The sequence below is a fragment of the Camelina sativa genome, chromosome 3 (assembly GCF_000633955.1).
Source record: "Camelina sativa cultivar DH55 chromosome 3, Cs, whole genome shotgun sequence".
NCBI classification, from domain to species: domain Eukaryota; kingdom Viridiplantae; phylum Streptophyta; class Magnoliopsida; order Brassicales; family Brassicaceae; genus Camelina; species Camelina sativa.
In genome coordinates, this window is record NC_025687.1 from 3,554,282 (window position 1) to 3,574,472 (window position 20,191).

The 20,191-nt window shown below is 37.5% G+C and overlaps 5 protein-coding genes and 1 long non-coding RNA gene across 7 annotated transcripts; 2 read left to right on the plus strand and 4 right to left on the minus strand.

Moving 5' to 3' along the window:
- On the minus strand, positions 7-1,744 carry LOC104766681 (protein STRICTOSIDINE SYNTHASE-LIKE 3). Its single transcript, XM_010490613.1, has 4 exons — positions 1,314-1,744; positions 947-1,225; positions 560-727; positions 7-410 (listed from the first exon to the last, which is right to left on the minus strand). The coding sequence occupies exons 1-4, from the start codon at positions 1,643-1,645 to the stop codon at positions 8-10; spliced, it is 1,182 nt and encodes a 393-aa protein (XP_010488915.1). The 5' UTR covers positions 1,646-1,744; the 3' UTR covers position 7.
- Positions 1,881-3,625, plus strand: LOC104766685 (succinate dehydrogenase subunit 6, mitochondrial). Its single transcript, XM_010490625.2, has 3 exons — positions 1,881-2,150; positions 2,833-2,935; positions 3,195-3,625. The coding sequence occupies exons 1-3, from the start codon at positions 1,971-1,973 to the stop codon at positions 3,347-3,349; spliced, it is 438 nt and encodes a 145-aa protein (XP_010488927.1). The 5' UTR covers positions 1,881-1,970; the 3' UTR covers positions 3,350-3,625.
- Positions 3,746-4,511, minus strand: LOC109132193. The gene is made up of 4 exons (XR_002037442.1): positions 4,453-4,511; positions 4,194-4,323; positions 4,044-4,107; positions 3,746-3,872 (listed from the first exon to the last, which is right to left on the minus strand). It is a non-coding gene; the product is annotated as an uncharacterized LOC109132193 (long non-coding RNA).
- Positions 8,118-11,164, minus strand: LOC104766695 (cysteine desulfurase 1, chloroplastic). Its single transcript, XM_010490636.2, has 9 exons — positions 10,871-11,164; positions 10,455-10,748; positions 10,113-10,299; positions 9,846-9,991; positions 9,693-9,765; positions 9,511-9,574; positions 9,332-9,431; positions 9,015-9,173; positions 8,118-8,507 (listed from the first exon to the last, which is right to left on the minus strand). Exons 1-9 carry the CDS (start codon positions 11,075-11,077, stop codon positions 8,337-8,339), a joined length of 1,401 nt encoding a protein of 466 aa, XP_010488938.1. The 5' UTR covers positions 11,078-11,164; the 3' UTR covers positions 8,118-8,336.
- On the plus strand, positions 11,828-12,877 carry LOC104778626. The gene is made up of 2 exons (XM_010503078.2): positions 11,828-12,149; positions 12,307-12,877. Exons 1-2 carry the CDS (start codon positions 11,828-11,830, stop codon positions 12,801-12,803), a joined length of 819 nt encoding a protein of 272 aa, XP_010501380.1. The 3' UTR covers positions 12,804-12,877.
- LOC104766704 (palmitoyl-acyl carrier protein thioesterase, chloroplastic-like) lies at positions 14,601-17,933 on the minus strand. 2 transcript variants are annotated; one of them, XM_010490645.2, is made up of 6 exons: positions 17,562-17,933; positions 16,344-16,884; positions 16,120-16,253; positions 15,692-15,805; positions 15,389-15,560; positions 14,601-15,298 (listed from the first exon to the last, which is right to left on the minus strand). In XM_010490645.2, the coding sequence occupies exons 2-6, from the start codon at positions 16,851-16,853 to the stop codon at positions 14,978-14,980; spliced, it is 1,251 nt and encodes a 416-aa protein (XP_010488947.1). In that variant the 5' UTR covers positions 16,854-16,884; positions 17,562-17,933; the 3' UTR covers positions 14,601-14,977.

Genomic DNA, 20,191 nt, shown 5'->3' on the forward strand with positions numbered 1-20,191 from the left:
GAAGAAACTAAGGCAAGTCATATACAGCAATGAAAGACATCAATACACTTCCCATCCAAAGCTTCCCATCTTTCTCCTCCACTTCACTTACTGCCTTCACCACTTTCCCTTGACTATCTTCCAACACCTTTAACACTTTCCCTTCTTCACTGTACTTCACAACCACACCATGAGGCCAACCACCTACCTGCAGCAAGTACTGGAACTTCACTGATATCGGCAGTTTCAGAAAGAACTTCCTCACCCGAGGGTGATGAGCCATCACGTGTGTGAATATGTTGCGGTGGCCGTGCACAGCCACCCAGAAATCCCCATCTTTGTTTGTCCGGATGTTGTCTGGGAACCCATGTAATAGAGCTACCACCTCTGAGGTTCCAGCTTTTTCCCCTTTTAACCAGTATTTCCGTAATCTGAAATGACAGACAACAAAAATAAGCATCGGAGTTTATGTTCTACCAGGATCATTGAATTGAACTGATATTGAAACAACTTGAGAATCCAGAAGTTATGCCAGACAAATGATGTGGAAATCACAGAGGAATTAAGATGAAGGACTCACCTTCCAATTGATCCTTCACAAAAGATGAAAAAGGAGCCGTCTTTGCCAAGGGATAGACCATTAGGAAACTGTAGATTTCTCACGAGAGTGGTAGTCTCCTTTGTTTTTGGATTGTATTTCAACACCCTCCCCGTGTCTTCCCCCGAGACAATCAAAAGCATGAATTTCCTAGAAACAGCAATCATTATACTCAAAACACTAAGGGCACAATTGGTCAAGCACACAAGTGGTAACTAGGCATCAGAAGCTCATTGCAACTTCTTGTAGATTATATTGTTTCCCATTGACTAAGGAATACACAGTTGAACGGTAGTGAAGAAGCAAAACAAGATAAGCAACCCATCATCGATCAGGAGAGTAAAGATCAGATCTTTAAAGCATACATACCTCCGTTGGAAAACAGAGCTGCTATCAGTAAAGTATACATTTCCTTCGTCATCAATATCAAGATCATTGGTAAATCTCAAAGGCACACCATCTGCCTCGGTTGTAAGAGAAGTTGCCAAACCTCCTTCAGGACCAACCTTCATTATCCCCAAATACGCATCTGCAATGTACAAATCCCCAGTTTTCTTATCGAATCGAAGCCCCAAAGGTCTACCACAGATATGTTCATCCTTCAAGTAATCCAAAAGTGATGGCTTTGGATCACATAGTTCTTTTGACCTAATAAAAACATACATAAAACATTCAAAGTTGAGAACTTTACTAGAAACGAATAAATCGATTGCAAATCGAAATCAAGAACACTCACCGATTGATTGAAGTATAGGCGAAATCGGTCCAAAGAGAGCCATTCCAAAAGAGAATCCGACCGTCGGCGACTCCGGTGTAAGGACCACGACCTAGCGGATCGAAAGCGATACTCTCGGGACCTTGAACCTCGTTGAGAAACCTGATCTGCGAATTCTGCAACAGATTGAGACGGTCTCTCTCCTTGGGAAGCGAAGATAAAGGAGGCATGTCGATCTTGTAAGTTTCAAAGTCGGGGAACTTGGAAATAGAGCTGTGATTGAAGGGATCGATAGCGCAGTAGATCGCCAAGCCGAGAAAGATCTTGGCTACTCTTGTCATAGCCATGTTCATTTTTTTTTTGGCTCAACTGATGATTCGAAGGAGAAGAAGAAGGAAGTAGTTAAGTAGTCGGCAGTGCTGCTTTTGTGGTTGAATCTTTTAAAAACTTTTTCTTTTTGTTTTTTAAAACTCTGATAATGACAAACCGGAACGACCCAAGCGTGTACGTGGTGAGATATGATTAGTAGGTTTAGTAAACCAATGGTCTGAGGCACCGTAGAGGAGTGAAGCTCGCCGTCAATCAGAAAAAAAAAAGTGATCTTTTTTTAGGAAAACTGAAAACTTTAATTGGGAGCGAGCAAGAAGAAGATAATCATCGATCGATCTGGAGAAGAAGATGGGAGATTCGGAGTCATTCGTTGGGAAAAATTGGAATGGATTCAAGGGTTTCTGGAGTGATAGGCTCTCTTTCTTCGATAACTACACGAGGTTCACCAAACGCGACGCTCCTCTTCCTTCTTGGTCTTCCTCCGACGTCGAGGAGTTCATTGCCTCCGATCCTGTTCATGGCCCTACCGTAATTTCTTCTCTCTCTCTCTCTCCGATCTTTGATTGCTTTTTTTTTCCCCCGTTCATCGCTATTGTTTTGTGATATTAACAATTTTCGTGAAATCGATGATGATTAGCGTATGATTTTGGCTTTAGATCTAGCAACCATAGATAGAGCTCAAGGAGCCCAGTGAGTGAATCACCGTGGCTTGACATTGAAACTTAGCTTCATTTTGAGAAAACGAAACTGGACTTTTTGATTCCGCACTTGTGTCTTCATATGTGTCAAGTTTTTTTGTTCAGCTTGTCGATTGTATTAGGTAGGAGGAATAGGTTATCATCATTCCAATCAATTATTAAGTTAGAAAAAAACTAATAAGGGTACGGAGGTAGAGAAGCTTTAGAAGAAGCAGGAGTTATATAGACTTAGAGCGAGCAGAATTGTGATAAGCATTGGGGAATCTAGTTGTATTAAGGGTTCCCAGAGTGTGGTATATTCTACGATTGATCCCTTATTTGACGTTTTGGTGCCTTGAGAAATATAAACTCTAATATCATCATTTACTCTTTTCTGGGGACACTTTACAATTCCTTGTACGACTTCTTTCTCAGTTTCAGCCCATATGTACGTATTTGGTTTTCTTACTCTAAGATATAGAAGTTTTGGTCCTCTACAAGTTTGGCTAATATTGTGTTCATGCGCCTTCCAGCTGAAAACTGCTAGGGAAGCTGTGACCTTTGGTGTTACTGGAGCTGCTCTTGGAGCTGTTTCTACTGCTGCTATTGCCTGGAAATACTCCAGGACTCCACATGGTAACGCATTTTCTCTCTGTCGATACACCTATTTGATCTTGATCAACCTCACTTGTTTTTTTAAACGTACCACAAAACTCGCTATTCAGGGATAAAATGAAAACATACAGGAGTTAACTAGACATTGAATAAGCTTGGAATGTGTTATGCTAAGTTATGAAGTTCTCATGGGGCTTACATGTCGCCAAATACTCTTTTCGAATTGTATTTTGATTTCTCTTGCTACGTTTGACACCTCTGACTGCTGCTGGTGCGACAGGTGCTGCATTGTCGTTCTTAGGAGGAGGTCTTTTTGGTTGGACCTTTGGGCAAGAAATCGCAAACCACACGATGCAACTCTATAAGTTGGACACAATGGCAGCCCAAGTTAAGTTCATGGAATGGTGGGAACGCAAGAGTCAAGGAAGGTCCTGAATCCTAAACGAAGACTTGAGTGCTGCTTTCTTGTCCAGAGTATCTTGCAATAATCATAAAATGGTGACCGTTGTCCATTTCCAGACTTTCTCTTTTGAACCTTCCTGTTCTCGCTTTTGGAGCATGTTTTCCTTGTCTCAATAATCCAACACGCCTCATCGAATGTTTTGAAGATTTAAGGAAATGAATTGAAAGAAACCAAATGGTTTCTGAAAAAAGAAGTTAAAAACGTTGACTTCACTTACTGTGTGACGCAGATAAAGCTTTCTGTTGGTATTTCATAGCAATAAGTTTTCCCCATTAAGAGTTTATTTACTGAAACTCGCAAGTTCTCTCCATCTACATGGCTTTAACAGATTACCTTTGGGAATATAATATATCCAGTAATTAAGTGGAACAAAACCAGAGTGAACACTTCAATAGAGAGACATATGCAGTCATACAAACACATTACCAGAACTGATTGGGCTGGAACTAGTCCCTAAAGACAATCATATTCTGGCAATAGTTCTTCAAAGGCTTCCTGTGAGATATGAAACAAAAAGAATCGTGAGAAGCCAGAGTCTGCCGTTTTGTAAATGGTAAAACAAATCATAAAACTTCATGTCTGGCAAGAATATAAATCCAACTTCACCTGAACTCCATCAAAGATAATTTCCCAAAATTCCAGGTCCAAGACAAGAAACAAACAAACCTTGGATCGTGGCAGAATCTCCTTCAAGATAGCCATAGGGGCCATTGCTTGGCTGGCTCGGAACCTGCGAGAGCGAACAAAATCATAATACACACTAAAAAAATTAGCTTATTGATTAAGATTTTGAGACAGAGAGAGCCAGAAAAAAACCTGTGGATGGTGACATAAAGCCTCATGAGCTCTTTCATCTGAGGACTACCATATCCCAGCATATATGAAAAAATTGCAGCAATACCCCAAAGAATCATCTAATGGAATGATGCTACCATCCTTGTACATCCTGCAATGTTAATTCATGGAACTAGAGGTCACAAAAATGTAGGATGTACATCCTAACATGAATTAACATTGCAATGTTAATCCTGCAATGTTAATTCATGGAACTAGAGCAGAGACATGAACTACAAACCTGGCACAGCCGCACGATGAGACTAACTCTTTTTGACAGCGCCTCAACGAGAGAGAGACAGAGAGTTTCACAGAACCAAAACTATAATTAAAGCGAAACATAGAGATTTAGAAGAAGAAGAAGAAGAAGGAACAAGGATGTGGTACCTTTTTAACGAACAAAACCCCTGAAGACGTTAGCACGGAGAAGATGCGTTTCCATCAAAGCCAAGCCAATCACTGATGATCCCATAGAAGCATCATCCGATCCAAATTAAAACCTGAAATAAGTACATAACGACAATGAAAATCACATGAACATATATATAAAGCCAAGCAACCTATGCAATATTTAAAAAACCAAACCCTAGAGAAACATTAGTATAGATGAACATATATATATACCTCACCAACAATAGCCATTAGTATAGATGTGAAGTAACCAGAAACTCGAAATTATATACTCTCAAACCATCCTTCTCTCCAACAAGGTCCGTAACCTCCACGATCTAACACAAGAAAAGAAAAACATTAGCTGATCTGTGTCAACAGTAAGAATATAACAAAGGGAAAGAGGAGACTGTCAAAGAGGCAACAGGGAGCAACGACAGATCAAAGGCATCCTTCAAGATAAACTGACACATAACAGAACAAAGGTTAACTTGTGGTTGTAATGAAGACGGATGGTAATAAAAAGATGTAGCACAGAAGAAACTTAAAGAGATGACAGACCAGAGGTTAGATTTATCCAGTCATATCAGTCCTCCCGGTGCCTTCACGATCTGCATCAAAGAGAAACACATTCTCGTTATAAATACATATTGAATACCAAAAAATAGTTAAAAAGGACAAAGTTTAAAAACAAACTCCTGTAGGAAAGAATCTGTGGATCATCGATCTCTCATCTGAATGTGTGCAGACAGCAAGAACACCATCTGGGAAACACAAGAAATAGAGGACCAACAATAGCCAATATTGAACCGCTAGGCAAAAAGGTGTATAGATGTGAGGTAACCTGAAAGTTAAACTCAGAAATCAAACGCACTCCCACAATGTTTTTTCTTTCTCTCCGAATCTCCCACACAGTAATCCTGGTTCCTCGTGATCTGCATCAAAGAGAGACATTAGCTGATCTAAGAACACTAAAATAAAATAAAAGGGAAAGAGGGGACCGTCAAAAAGGAAACAGGAACCGACGAAGACGACAGATCAAAGGCATCCTTCAAGTTCAAGATAAACTGAGACATCAGAACAAAGGTGGAGTTATGGTTGTTATAATGAAGATTTATCAAATCAGAGTGTACCTTTGGGAAGACCTTCAAGGCAAACGTAGTGTTCCAACCAGCATAACCACGTACACTGATGTCAGCCTGTGGATATGCAATCAAAACACACACATAAAGGTACGAAGTTTATCATATTAGTCCCCCTGTGCCTCCATGATCTACATCAAACAGAGAGATATGTTCGTTAGAAAAAAACATTGAACCAATAATTAAAAAGGGACAAAGTTTAGGAACAAACTCATGTAGGAAAGAACTTGTGAATCCATCTCTCATCTGAATGTGTTTACACAGAAAGAACATCATCTGGGAAACACAAGAAACAGAGGACCAAACAAGAGCTAATATTATATAAAACAATTGATAGGCAAGGTGTATAGATGTGAGGTAACCTGAAAGTTAAATCATACGCACTCCCCATAATGTTTTCTTTTTCTCTTCGAACCTCCCACCTGGTGCATGCCTCATGATCTGCATCAACTACCTGAAGATATCGCAGAGAAGACAAAAACGATCCATTAAAACCATCACCAACCGATCAAAGCATCTTCCTTCCTCCACAATCTGAAATTAACAGAGCCAAGAAGAGTTAAAACTCGCAAGAACATAATAAATAAAGCATTGAACGATTCAATGTACAAACCAAACCCTAGAAGAATATCATGAATTAGAATCACAACGATCAGTCAAAGCCATCACCGATCAAAGCCTCCACAAACCTAAACCAACAAAACAAAACAAAACAAAACAAAAACGAAAAGTTAATAACATGTAATTAGAAAACAAACCACCGAACCAAAGAGACAATACAGAATCAAATAGAGATGGGTTTAGATCAAGGAACCTGCGAGAACGCCATGATCATATCATAAATGGCTTCCAAAACACCTGCAAAAAACCGTAAGGAACATGAACAAAAAGAAGAAGTAAAAGACGTGTGTGAAGAGGAAGAATAACAAAACCCTTTGAAGAAGTAGCTCAGAGAAGAAGCGTGTCTATCCAAAGCCATGATCACTCTCATCATCCAAAACCTGAAACAACATAACAACAAGTAAATAGTATGAACATATATAAAGCAACATCTGCAATTTAGAAACCAAACCCTAGAAAATCCAAAGATCGATCGGTTCAGAAAAAAAAACAGAGACTTGAGTTTTAGAAGAAGAACAACAAAACCTCTCAAGACGTCGTTAAGCACGGAGAAGAAGCGTTTCCATCCCATCACTGATCCAAAACCTGAAATAAGTACATAACTGACGACAAGTAATTAAATCACATGAACATATATAAATATAAAGCAAACAACCGATGCGGAATATTTAAAAACCAAACCCTAGAAAAGAAACAAGCAAGTGAAATCCAATGATCGCGGTTCAGAAAGAAAAAAAAACAGAGACTGAGTTTTAGAAAGAGTGTCATCGCCACCCCCACCGTAACGTAACGCTTGGAGAGACTGTACAAGCTATGCCTAGAAACCACCAAACCCTAGAAAAAACAAAGGTGGAAATCCCAATGATCGATTAGAAAGAAAAAGAAACAGAGACGAGTTAAGATGAATGTGACCACCACCGTACGCTTGGAGTCGGAGTGACTGTTGTATAGAGAGAGAGAGAGAGAGGGAGAGAGAGAGAGAGAGAGGAACTTAAGAAGAGAAATAAAAATAAGGAAAGATATGATGATGTGAAAAAAGAGTGAGAGCCTTCTTTTATAGATGAGGTTTTACATTGTCGGTTAAGCTCTTTCCTTTTCTTTTCCAGTTTCCTTTTTCTTTTCTTTTCCAATTTTCTTTTTTATTATGCTTATAATTATTTTTTGATTTTCCGTACTATTTTCCGAATAGGCTTCAAATGTGTTGTATAATACATAATTTCCTTTTGAGTGTATGAGTAAGAAAACTATTTGACAAGTCAAAATTAAAGAATGAAATCGATGAACAAAGAGACTTGTCAAATAGTTTTCTTATTTCTTAATCGTGACAAATTTTACAAAGCAAACTTATATAAGTTAAGCTAAACCGGAAATATATTCAAACCAGCTTCTCTAATATTGTTTCGTCATAAATTCTATAAAGAATTTATTAGGAAACTAAGTGATTATGGCGTTAAATTTTAGTCAACATGTCAATGATTTTGTAATTTTGACACTACCTTTGAACTGTAAAGAAGAGAGTATTATGTTCAGTTTGGGGTTGTTATATGGTCTGCTGCATTTGATTGCTACCAGTTGAGAAGAGATTCAAAAGATTGTTGAGCTACGCAACCTACAGAAAGATTTGGACAGGTTTGTAGAATGCTACAACGATGAACTCTTGAGGCAAAAATAACAACAGATTGCCACTCGCAAGCCTCCTATCCTGCGATTTCAGTGCTGTTATCTGGCGGGCCATTCAGCTCAGACTTTCATGTGGTTTTGTAAATTAATGATCAAGGAGAATCCTGAAAACTGTCCGTGACTGGCTGCCAATACATTAAGTCTAATTACAACACAATGGGCCCTTGGGGAGTTGAAGAACCAACATCTACTCCCATTGATTATATATATGTAACAGATTTAAACAAATAGCCGTTGGAGGCAATATAACGTACAACCAGCCGAGAGATCCAGCGGAAAGGTGTTATTCCACTTATTTGAAAGAATTGAAGAAGCTCACGGTGTCTGCAAGCGCAACGACAAAGGAGTCAACGTCCTCCTTCGTGTTATAAAAGTAGAGGCTGGCGCGCGCACTTGCATTTACTCCAAGATACCGGTGGAGTGGCTGTGCGCAGTGGTGTCCTGACCTTATCGCAACTCCATGCTGCAAAATACAAATATTTGGTTCAGTATTCATTCTACTACGCATATTCAGATGAGAGAGAGCAAAGTATGTTTCAACAAGATGCCAGATGATCAAGAACCTCAAGGTTTAGGGGTTAGACGTTTGAGGTAGACGATAAACTAGATGATGCAGGGGTTTTGTTTTAACCCAATTAGTAACAGAGTCCAGACTCATGTTTTACACATGGTATTTCACCTAAGTCCTAACCACTTGGAATTACTAAGAATAACCACCACAATTAATAAGCTGAGACCACATGATATCCTAAGCTAGGCATTTAAGATTCGCTGCGCCCTCTAAAATGGTTACATTACCCACCCAGAAGAGAGTTAGAGTGGTGCAGCTACCATTCACTGAGATATGTAGGTAGTGCCCTACGGCCCCACTCTTCTAGAGGTACTAGCTCTTCTCGAGAGAATGAATATCTATTGAAGATAAGAGAAAATGAGCAAGTGATAGGACAGATAGCTCCCATTTATAGCATACCTGCTGATCAAGAAAGGTTGCCAAATCAGTTGGGTGCAATCCCTCCACATTAAAGGAACAAAGAGCACCCCTGTGAACACTTTCAGAAGGTCTGGGGCCATATATCCGGACATCAGGAAGGGAAGACAGTTTCTCGTACAAATACTTCCCAAGCTCTACCTGGAAGACACAAGAAATTAAAATTACAGTAAGATAGAGAATCTTAGCTAGTTCTCCGAGAAAAAAATAAGTGTCTGACTATACTTCAGTGACTAAAAAAACACTATGCATTCCATTTACGGTCATTGATATCTAACTGTAGGAAAATCATATCAAACCTCATATTCATGGATTTTCGGCATGCCAATCTCTGACAAATAATCAATTGCTGCTCCAAGGGCAATTGCTTCTCCTATTGCGGGTGTTCCAGCTTCAAATCTGGTAAGAATTTGAATCTACTTATTTCCAAACGGTAGCAAATATGCAAATTACAAACTAATATAAGTAAAACCCCAACCTGGATGGAGGTTCCGCATAAGTTGAATGATCAAGAAATACATCTGAGATCATTTCTCCGCCACCTTAAAAAAAGGACGGAAATAAAAGGAAAAATAGATGGAGTTAGCCAGTCCAGGGCCATCCATGATTAAACAGATATGATGACTATTTTCATTAGGATATACATGATAAATGGCTTACCTAGGAATGGAGGCATGGATTGGAGAAGATCACTCCTACCATATAAAAACCCAATGCCTGTAGGTCCACACATCTGAATCATGATTATCATATTACTACAAGCTTGCCACAAGGCTTATTAAGTATCTGAGAAAGTAAGTAAACAATTCCAACCTTGTGAGAAGACGCAACTAGGAAATCAGCATTTAACTTCTGGACATCAACCACCATGTGAGGAACACTTTGACAAGCATCCACAAGAACTTTCGCTCCAACGTTGTGTGCACAGACCACAATCTCTTCAATGGGAAGACAAGATGCTAAATACAGAGATAAACAATTAGATACTTACACAATCCTCTAATTATCAAGGAAAAAACAAAGACACATATACAAGCTAAAAAAACTGATTACGATAAGAAGATGAAAAAAGGAATCTACCAAGGACATTTGAAACATGATGAACTGCGACAAGCTTAGTCTTTGGAGAAAGCATTTCTCTCAACTTGTCAACGTCTGGGACTTCATCTTCATTTAACATCACATATTTAAGAACTGCTCCAGTCTTTTCAGATACTAATTGCCAAGGAACAATGCAACTATGATGTTCGGCCACTGTTAGAATAACCTGAAAAGCTAGCATCATTCACAATCTCACTTGCTATTGGAAAAGGAAAACAAAGAACAACACTTCGACTGTGAAACAAAGGACTCAATGTAAGCAGATAAACATAGGTACCAAGATATATAAGTAAGATGGATTGAGAAAGTAAGGGGGCACACCTCGTCTCCAGGTTTGAGGTTCAAAAGACCCCATGAATAAGCTACAAGATTAATAGCTTCAGTTGCATTCCTAGTGAAAACGATCTCTTTGCTATCCGAAGCGTTGATGAAACGAGCAACCTTTTTCCTAGCCAACTCAAATTCATCAGTAGCCTTGGCACTTAAATAGTGTATCCCTCGATGAACGTTTGAATTATAGAACTCATAGTAGTTCTGCAAAGCCTCCAATACAACAGACGGCTTCTGAGAAGTTGCAGCACTGTCTAAGTACACTAGCTTAGACCCATTCACTTCCTAAAAACTCAAATCAAAGTTAAAAAAAAATTTGGTGACCTCTCCAATTTTTTCAACTACAAGCCTACTTCACTATCCCCAATCTATTCGGATATATACAATTAGGGTAAGTTAAAACAAACCTGGTGTAGAATTCTGAAATCTTTTCGAACGCGATGGCCGAGAGAGACGGATTCGGAATTGGTGGCGACGGTGGCGGAGGAAGAGGCGGCGGAAAAGACGGATAGCGAAGAGGAGCGGCGGACGCGGGAGAAGCTCCGGTGTCCGATGGAGATGGCGTTAGGGGCGAGTGATTTAAAAGAGGGGAGTTTCATAGCCACACCTTCCATGGTGGGAGACGACGAACGAAGAAGAGTGGATTGTTTAGCTCGTGGGTGGGTGGGTTGGTAGTTCAACTGGTGTGTTGTGTAAGTAAGTGGGGAGAGTCTTCGATGTCACAAGTTCGACCACAGGTGACGGCGACAAACATTAATTTAATCTGCAACTGAAAACTTACTCGTTACTGCAGTCAGTTGGGCCGCATAAGGCCTCTTGAATGGGCCATTGGTTTTCAAAGTCCAATAAAATTGTTTGGTTTACCGGTTTAACCGACCAGATCCGTATGGGACTTTTGAAAACACTACGAAACACGTAACCTATAATATCCAATTAGTATAGTAAATACAGTTGGCAGAGATATTTTTGAGAGTAGGAAAGCGCAGACAGCAAAAGTAAGGTGGAAGAGTCGGAGAGATCACATGGGGAAGAGCGAAGAGGCGTTGTCATTTGATTGGACCGACCACTTAGTATCGTCTCATGTTCCTTTGTAGTTTGTAGCCCCCAAACTTCAAGACTTGTCCACATGTCACACTCACACATGTCTTAGTTTTATTTTATGCAGTCAATGACGAGCTAGCTCTGCTCATCATTATAACTTTTTGTGTACAGAGTCATATGCTTTTCTTTATTACAAAGAAAGATAAGCAAAAGAATCCTTATTTATAATCAAGAGAAAACGAAAGAGGAAAAAAAGAGAGGACGCTAGAAGAGTCATGTTGAGATCTTCTTCATATTGTGGTGCTATACTCATCACGTGCCTTATGGTTCTGAGTTTGTTGNTACCTGGTTTATTATCACCAGATGAAGATGCTTCTGCGCCTGGACCAGGCGAATCCTCTCAGTCCGGTGATGATGAAGTTGCTCCTGACACCATCGTCCCGGCCAATTTCGACCATCCTAAAGATATTGAGAGTGATGATGATGATAAAGTGGTTCATGGTAAAAAAAGTTGTTCTTCCATGACAAAATCTAATCTGTTTTGTTTAGTGNAGTCCACGGGATGGTTCGATATTCAGGAGAAACCCTCTGCTAATTATCAGAAATGGGCTGATTCCAAATCCTTTTCTTTGGGTGATTTCCTCAGTAAGTTTCCTAATCCTCTTCAACCCTAATTTCTTCGGTTTGGTTACTGTTTTTAGCACACAAANAAAAAAAAAAAAAAAAAAAAAAACTAAACGACGTATAGTGTGCTTTTGGTTCAGCGTGATTAACATATTTATTTGTGTTGTTTTCAATGTAGTTTTCAACACGGACAGCAACCATTCGGTGGTACAGACATATGATTTCAAAACATACAAAGAATGTGATTACGACAACAATGAAGACAATAGTACAACAGAGTGGTCAGCTGCAAATCCTTCATCAACATCTCCCGTTCCCGTCTCAATAAGTGTTCCTCTTGTTAAAGAAGGTTCCAACTATTTCTTCTCAGGAGCTTATGATGGCGATCAATGTAAATTCGGGCAGCATTTTATGATCAATGTAACACATGGTCAGGGCTTACCTGGTTTATTATCACCAGATGAAGATGCTTCTGCGCCTGGACCAGGCGAATCCTCTCAGTCCGGTGATGATGAAGTTGCTCCTGACACCATCGTCCCGGCCAATTTCGACCATCCTAAAGATATTGAGAGTGATGATGATGATAAAGTGGTTCATGGTAAAAAAAGTTGTTCTTCCATGACAAAATCTAATCTGTTTTGTTTAGTGTTTATGGGATTCTTTGCATCATTTTAATCAAAAATCTTCTTCTTCATAACTAGAATATTTGTATGTATTGAGCCTTCTGTTTTCTAAAGATACCCTAGTAATTATCCTGCCCTGATAATTAAAACATTGATAAAAGAAACTAAAGAGTACCACTATTAGAAATGAAGAAAAAAAACAGAGTAGAGAAATGTGTGTTTCCATTTTCTATTTGATCTTTTTATTATTACGTTCAGTAATTACTTGGGATCTTAATGTCCTAAAAGTTCTCTAAGTTTCGGAGTCGCACTCGTGCTTCAACGTACAATTGCAATAACGTTTTGATGATTTATAAGTTTATCTATCAACAATATGCATTATAAGGGATTTAAATCTGGTAGGTGACAACAGCACAGACTAATCTAATTTGTTTGATTGTATCTACATTTTTCTTTAGTCACAAATCTTTAAAGCTAATTAATTAAAGTTCATCCCTTATCTGAACTGTTTTTCGTACTATTTTTATTACAAATAGTTGTAAAAAGTTGTATTGAACAAAGAATTTTAAATAATTTAATGGATTCTAGAACTTCCAACCACAGGGATTTTAGATCAAATATACAAATTTTTGTTAACTACAAGTTAAAAAAATATGACAATAATAGAAGAAACCATGGTCAAATCATTTTCACAAGAAAGGAAATGATTAGAACATCGATATGGTTTGACCAATATGATCATTACATGTACAATTTGGACCAATGACAAGAACCTGAGCTATAAAAAGGTCAAGGAGGCGTTAACATGATTCAAGAGATTATTGGATTCCGTGAAGAATGATAATGCCTATCATGTTTGACCACATTTCTGCTAGTCAACCAGCTCTAAAATAAAAGGGATTAGTTGTGGTCAAGACAATAACGAAAATTTAAAATTCATTGTTAATGGAGGAGAATACTAAAAATTGAATCACCTAGCAACTTCCAATTATATTCATGCACTAATTTTAACTTTAACTATGTTTTAAAAACTATCTTTATCATCTTTTGCTTTCATTTCACGCAAATAATTTTCTTTTAAAATAAGTTATAATCTGCTATGGAGTATAAGGAACCTTTTTTTAAAAAAAAACTATCAAGTACTTTATTTTGCTTTCATTTTATCGTCTCTTTCCGGATTTAGTTAACTCAATCTTGGTATTAGATTTCACTTTCCGGATTTCAATATGCGATGGCTTTATTGCTTTTTGGTAAAGGGCATTTGCAGGACAAAACCGTTTTGGTTGCTCGACCGTGTCTATTTAATAGCTTTTCACTTACCGGAGGTATTGATTTAAGATTTAGAAAGAATTTTAATGACTTTAAAAATTAAATACAATATGTTGTTATTCAATCAAGACTTTTAAAAACTCTTTAAAAATTTGGTGTTATTGATTGTGGATTTGTAAAAAGTTATATAAAATCTTGATAAATCTAGTGTTATTGGATTAAGAGTTTTATAAAGTCATTAAAAATTTTATGTTATTCAAGTAAAACAAAAAAATCTTGGATTGTTAATGAATTCAAATTTTATGTTATTGGTTTAGGATTTTATATCATTTCCTTCGTAACAAAAGTCATGAAAATTTTTTCATCAAATAGAAAGATTTTACAAGATTAGAAAAAACAAATCATCAAGATTTTAAAAAACTTCCTAAACAATCTCTTAGAATCTTAAATTTTCAATTTTCTATGATTCTAACAATCAGCAAAAACATAAATCTTTAAAATTCTTTCTAAATCCTAAACCAATATCTCCCTATTATATTTACTAAATCCTAAACCAATACCTCCCTATTATATTTACAGGTACAAAGAAAGGCATCACATTCATTACAACATCGTCCACATGCTTTGTTTAGCTGGAAACAACTACAAAACTCAACAAAGTACAATAAATTTAGGATAAGAGAGTTGATGCCTTGTCTTCCGCTGGCACATGGGACACATAAATAAACATAATTCGTAATGACATGGCACCCATTTTCCCATAAGCAAAAAAATAAATAAATATAATAAATCTCCATCGGAAATTAAAAGAAGAAAAAAAAAGAAAAAAAACAAATATACAAAGGGTGACCGAAACTTTTGAGAGGAGGAAATGAAATGGTGTTGGTGGGGGTTGCAAGCAAGGTGGTAGCAGATATAGTTTACAAAGGAACCAAATGAACCATTGTTGTCATCTTTTTACGGTGTAGTTCCCCAAGTTGTTGTTGGTGCTTTGCTACTCCACTCTGTTCTTCCTCTTACCACTTCAGCTCCATCCTGGAGTCGAAGCAAATGCTGACACTCCACATCACCAGCTGTTGCGAGGTTACCCATATCGCAACCCGAAACTGCTGTGAGCGACTGAAGGACACTGTCTCTTCCGCATTCCCTCCGATACTCCAGAGTCATGCTTTTTAGCTTCTGCTTCTCCATTATTCCCACTGGAGCACTCTCCAGGATCCACCCAATGTACTTTACATTATTCACATGCTGGTTAACATCTAGGTCACTCCATCGCGGCTGGAAAAATGTTAATTACCAAACTATAAGAGAGTTTTTTTACATGCTGGGAATCAGTTTGCTGAAACGTATAGCAGATAATATACTTACAGTGAGACCAGATCGAACATAGTCAGCAGTCTTGTCATCAAGTTTTGTTAACTTTCTGCTGTCCTCGGTAAGGACAGGGTCAGAATTCACAAAATAAGGCTCTATTTCCCCTCGAACCTCTTCAGGAATCTTTGACAACCTCCTTGTCAGTTTATTCATCATTACCCAAACACTGCAAATATTTTGCAATAATTCTATCAAATATCCGTAGCATAAGCTTTGTTTAGACTTTTCTGAATCGATGATGACGGAGCAAACAATATTAAACAGAGAGCACAGACTTAGTCTAGAGTAAAATCTAACCTTGATGCTCGTGTTAAGGTTTCTCCAGTATTGCAATCCCGAACTAACCAATCACGACGCATACCATTCTTTCCAGACTGACTGACCCAGGTATCGACTTCAACAACATCTCCCCTATGAGACAGATATTGAATAAGCAAATGAGTTACGATGCAATAAAATATGCATATGCACAGCACATCATCCAGGTTGCAAAAAGTTACTAGTCATATGAGCAATATTTGTGCTACTATAAAACGCAATATCAACTGGCCGTAAATATGTAGAATCGTAATTGATTATATGAACAAACGATGCAGCGTATACATCATTTTCTCAAAACTGGTAAAAAGAAGTGATAGCATGAACCTGCATATTCAAGTTTATGCAGGAGAATCTGGATAACTCAACAAAAAAAGAAAAAAGAGCGATTTTCGAGAATAGCTTACCAAGTAGGATATTTATCAACAACAACCTGCATACGAGTGACGACCCATATCAGGTTCTTCTTAAACATCTCAGGGGTAGAGCCAAACCCATCTCCCAGCAGTCCGGCAGTCTTAACATGATTAAGCGCCGTTTCCTGTAATAAGCAGAAGAGCTAAATCATGCATATCAACAAAGAACAGTGACAACATGTTGACTAATATAATAATCAAAATCCAAGTGGTACCTGCAAATGATTCATGACTGTTTCTATAGATGCTGCGCGATCAGCACCTATTTCATACGACCTAATAGAGAAATTCTGACGGAAGACAAGGCCATCTTGAACAATTCTGCCAAGACCAAAAGGATCCATAAGCATGTCAGAACGCCTGGGTTTCCAGTCGAGCATCATCCACTGTTTCTCAGCAGCTAAGAAAATAGTAGTAATGGCAGCGAGAAGCATGCTCCAGTCAGGAAGCTGGTTGATGAAAGTTCTCGGTGCAGGGGGATGTGAGGACGTTTCGGTATCAGTCCTAACGATGTCAACAGAACCAGGCAAACCAACTTTTTTGCCATTAATCTTGGGAGGAGCTTGAGCGTTTGGTTTAACCTTCATCCTGCCAGAGTTAGGTGGTGAATTGAGTCCAGCAAAATTAGTGGAACCAATCTTGTTTCCTCCTTTTCCAATAGGATCAAGAGAGGAAGAAGAAGAAGGAACAGGAAAGAATGAAGACGTAGCAGAGGTGGCCACCATGACGAGGGGAGAATAGAAGCGTTCAAAGACACTGCCACCAAACCAAACCAAACCAGAAAGAAGAAAAAAAAAGCCAAGTCAGTGTGAGTGCCATTAAAATAAATAAATGCCTTCTTCCTTTAGCAAAAGAAGGATCTTCTTCCTGAAGTGGAACAATAGGGCTTCCATAAACGAACACTTAAAAAATCTTAAACACACACAAATTAACAAAACCAAAAAAAATATCAATTATACTATTTAACAAAACGAACATATAATATGCGGAGATTCTCAGATAATCACTGAGCTTAAATCTGAGACTCTAAAGGTCAAATCCAAAGTGTAGAAAACAGAGCCATAGAGAGCATATAGTGGATGCTCAAAAATCGTCAAAAGTTCATTCTAAAGCATTCAACATTCGCCCAAAAAAGAGGTCTCCACCAAATTAATACACGTAAGGAGGAAAAGAAAGAAGCCAGATCTGAAATCCGACGGAAGAAAGAACAGAAGCAACTAAAAGCTGATAAATAAATAAAAAATCAGATCCCCAAAAACAAAACCAACAAAAAAAAAAAACATTAACCACAGATTGCGAAATTATAATTCGAATGTAATCGATTTAAAAAGCAATTAGATGACGAATCCAAGCCAGAAATTCAGAAGAAGAAGAATTAAAGCTTTTAAAAATAAAATAAAAACGAGAGGGAGAGAGAGAGAGAGATGTTTTACCCAGGATGGATGAAAAGAGCAGATGAGAGAATGATTGAAGGAACAAAACGAAACGCCAAAAAAGAATCAGCAAAGTCTCTCCAAACCCTAAATTCTTTCTCCTTTCTTCGGCAGCGCCTCCCTGTCTCTCACGATCTCTCCTCTGCCTCTCTTTTCTTTTTGTTTAAAACTTTTTGTTTTTCCTTTGTCAAGTATTTTTTTTTTTTTTTGCAAATTCAGGTTCTTTTTTACAACAGTTTGTTTTTATGGAGAACAAAAAAAAAAAAATACAAATTTTTTGGTGATTATTATTAGAGGAAAAAAAAAGGGAGAAGAAGAAAAGTCTTTAAGGTGGGTGAGAGAGAGAAATATGGATACGAGTGAGAGATTTAATAATGCCCCCCCCCTTTTATAATCATATAGTATATATATATACGATTGTCTCTAGTCTCTTCTCATAGTTTCAATTTTCAAAACTACAACAACACATATTTGTTTTTCTATATTACCCGTTTTGCCCTTTTCTTGTTACAAGATTGGTTAACCTAATTAGGCAATTTTATTCAATTTTTATTCCTCTCCATACGATACGATGGGACTCTAAAAAATTCTTTGAATTTCATTTAGCACGCTAAACTTGATTTGATTGCTCTCTCTTCCTTCCTTCCTTCCTTCCTTTGTTGGACTTTGGACTTTTGGACTTGGAAAAATAATAGTACTAATAATCAATCTCGGACCAATCATGTAACGTAAGTGTAAACGTAATTTGTATTGAGAAATTAAAAGACGTTAGCAGACAGATTTTGTTGTTGTTAAATACTGGCACCGACGCTTTGTAATAACTATAAGTAAGGCTGAGACAAGACAACAAGCTACATGTGCATCTATCTCTTTCTCTTACTTGTTTTTTTTTTTATTAATTAGTATAGAAAACAACGTTTATACACTTTAACCTAACATTTTTCGTTTCCTTTTTTTTAGTTAACCTATAAAAATCACACTTTCTCGAACGTAATCAGCCGAGCCGGCGCGGACTTAGGACATTTATTCCACCGAAAACATAATTGAACCGAGTATTAAAAACAAACGTAACGTGGTTTTGACAAGTCGAAATAATTCATTACCAAACCAAATGTTTCATAGAGTACTTCCCTTCCCAACCAGACTATATATATCACTTGCCCTGTTTGGAATGGTAGATACGCTTAATTATCTGGATATCATCAATTTTTGCGTCGAGCCTTTGCTACCCTCGTTTAGATTCAGAAGACGCTAGCTAACAAGATTATATGAGTACTTCTTTCTCAACAAAAAATAATATATGATTACGTTATACTATTATAAAAAAGAAAAGAAAAAGACATGGATTAGCTATTGAGGACCAGGTTCATGGAGTTGACTACGATGAAGCTGTTGCCCATCTTTACCATAACTAGTTAGGTTGGCGCATGATCTACCACTACATATCCGTATCTCTTATTTACTTTATATCCATTCGCGGTTTCTATTATAATAGGAGACATGTGCATGAGATCAATAGATGCTTAACAACACATATTGGGAACATATATAGATGGCTACCACCCTACCACCAGAGACGTGTGGGAGATGCACACTGCCGCATGCACAAGCATGATTAGCTGAGACCTAGATGCATTTAACCATTGCTACTTTTACTTGTAGGAGAGGCTCTAATTAATTAACAGTACTTAGCTTTATAGAGTATTTGATCTACTTGTACTTTCCAAGAGCTATATAGTTTCAAAAGAGAGAGGACCATAAGCGGTACTTGGCCTGGAACAATTCTAGCATGAACCTAAAAATGAAAAAAAAAATCTAGCATGAGCCATGGGTTAGAGCAGCCTAATAAATAATTCTCTTTTATTTTTTGTACTTTCGTTTTGTATTTTGTATATTTTCTTCATTGATTATAACACTTGGTCTTTGATTATGATTGATTATTTGGACTCTTAATTTGCTTGGAGACGAGACAAGAAACAAGTCAGGAGAAACAGTCGCGTTGATAAATAATCCGATTTTGTCGTGTTTTGTCTCAATTGTTTTAAAATAAAGAGTCTCAAATAAACAAACAAGAAAGTGTATTTAAAACCGTTTGTTTTACTGCTGACTCTAGGATGGTTTATGATTAAAAACGTATAAGAACACGTTTGCATTTAGAGAATATGATACTGCATAGAGAGCTACTTGTGATTGTTAAGAATTTGATGGATGGTGCCTTGTAAAAAACCTTGTTATCTTCTGATAGAGTAAAACAGTTTTTTCTTCTAAAATGAGTGACTCATAACTCATAAGTCATAAATTCTAGGATGCCTACTTTCACCTTGTAGATCAATGTTTTGTTATAATTACATTATACTATGTAGCTACGTGTAATGTGTGTTTTGGTCTATAATAACTACACATTCTTGTCAGTTGGTTTCTAGATCCAAAGTGACTGAAAAGAACTCGCATTCAATTCATACCTTCTTTTTAAACTCCTAACTGTTCTCATACTTTCACTAGTCTCATTCACCAATCAATTTATTTTAATTTGAAAAGATACTATGATATCTGATATTCTGAAGGAGAAATAGCAATATTCTGAAGGAGAAATAGCAATAAAAATATGGATTTAAGTAGAAATAGATGGA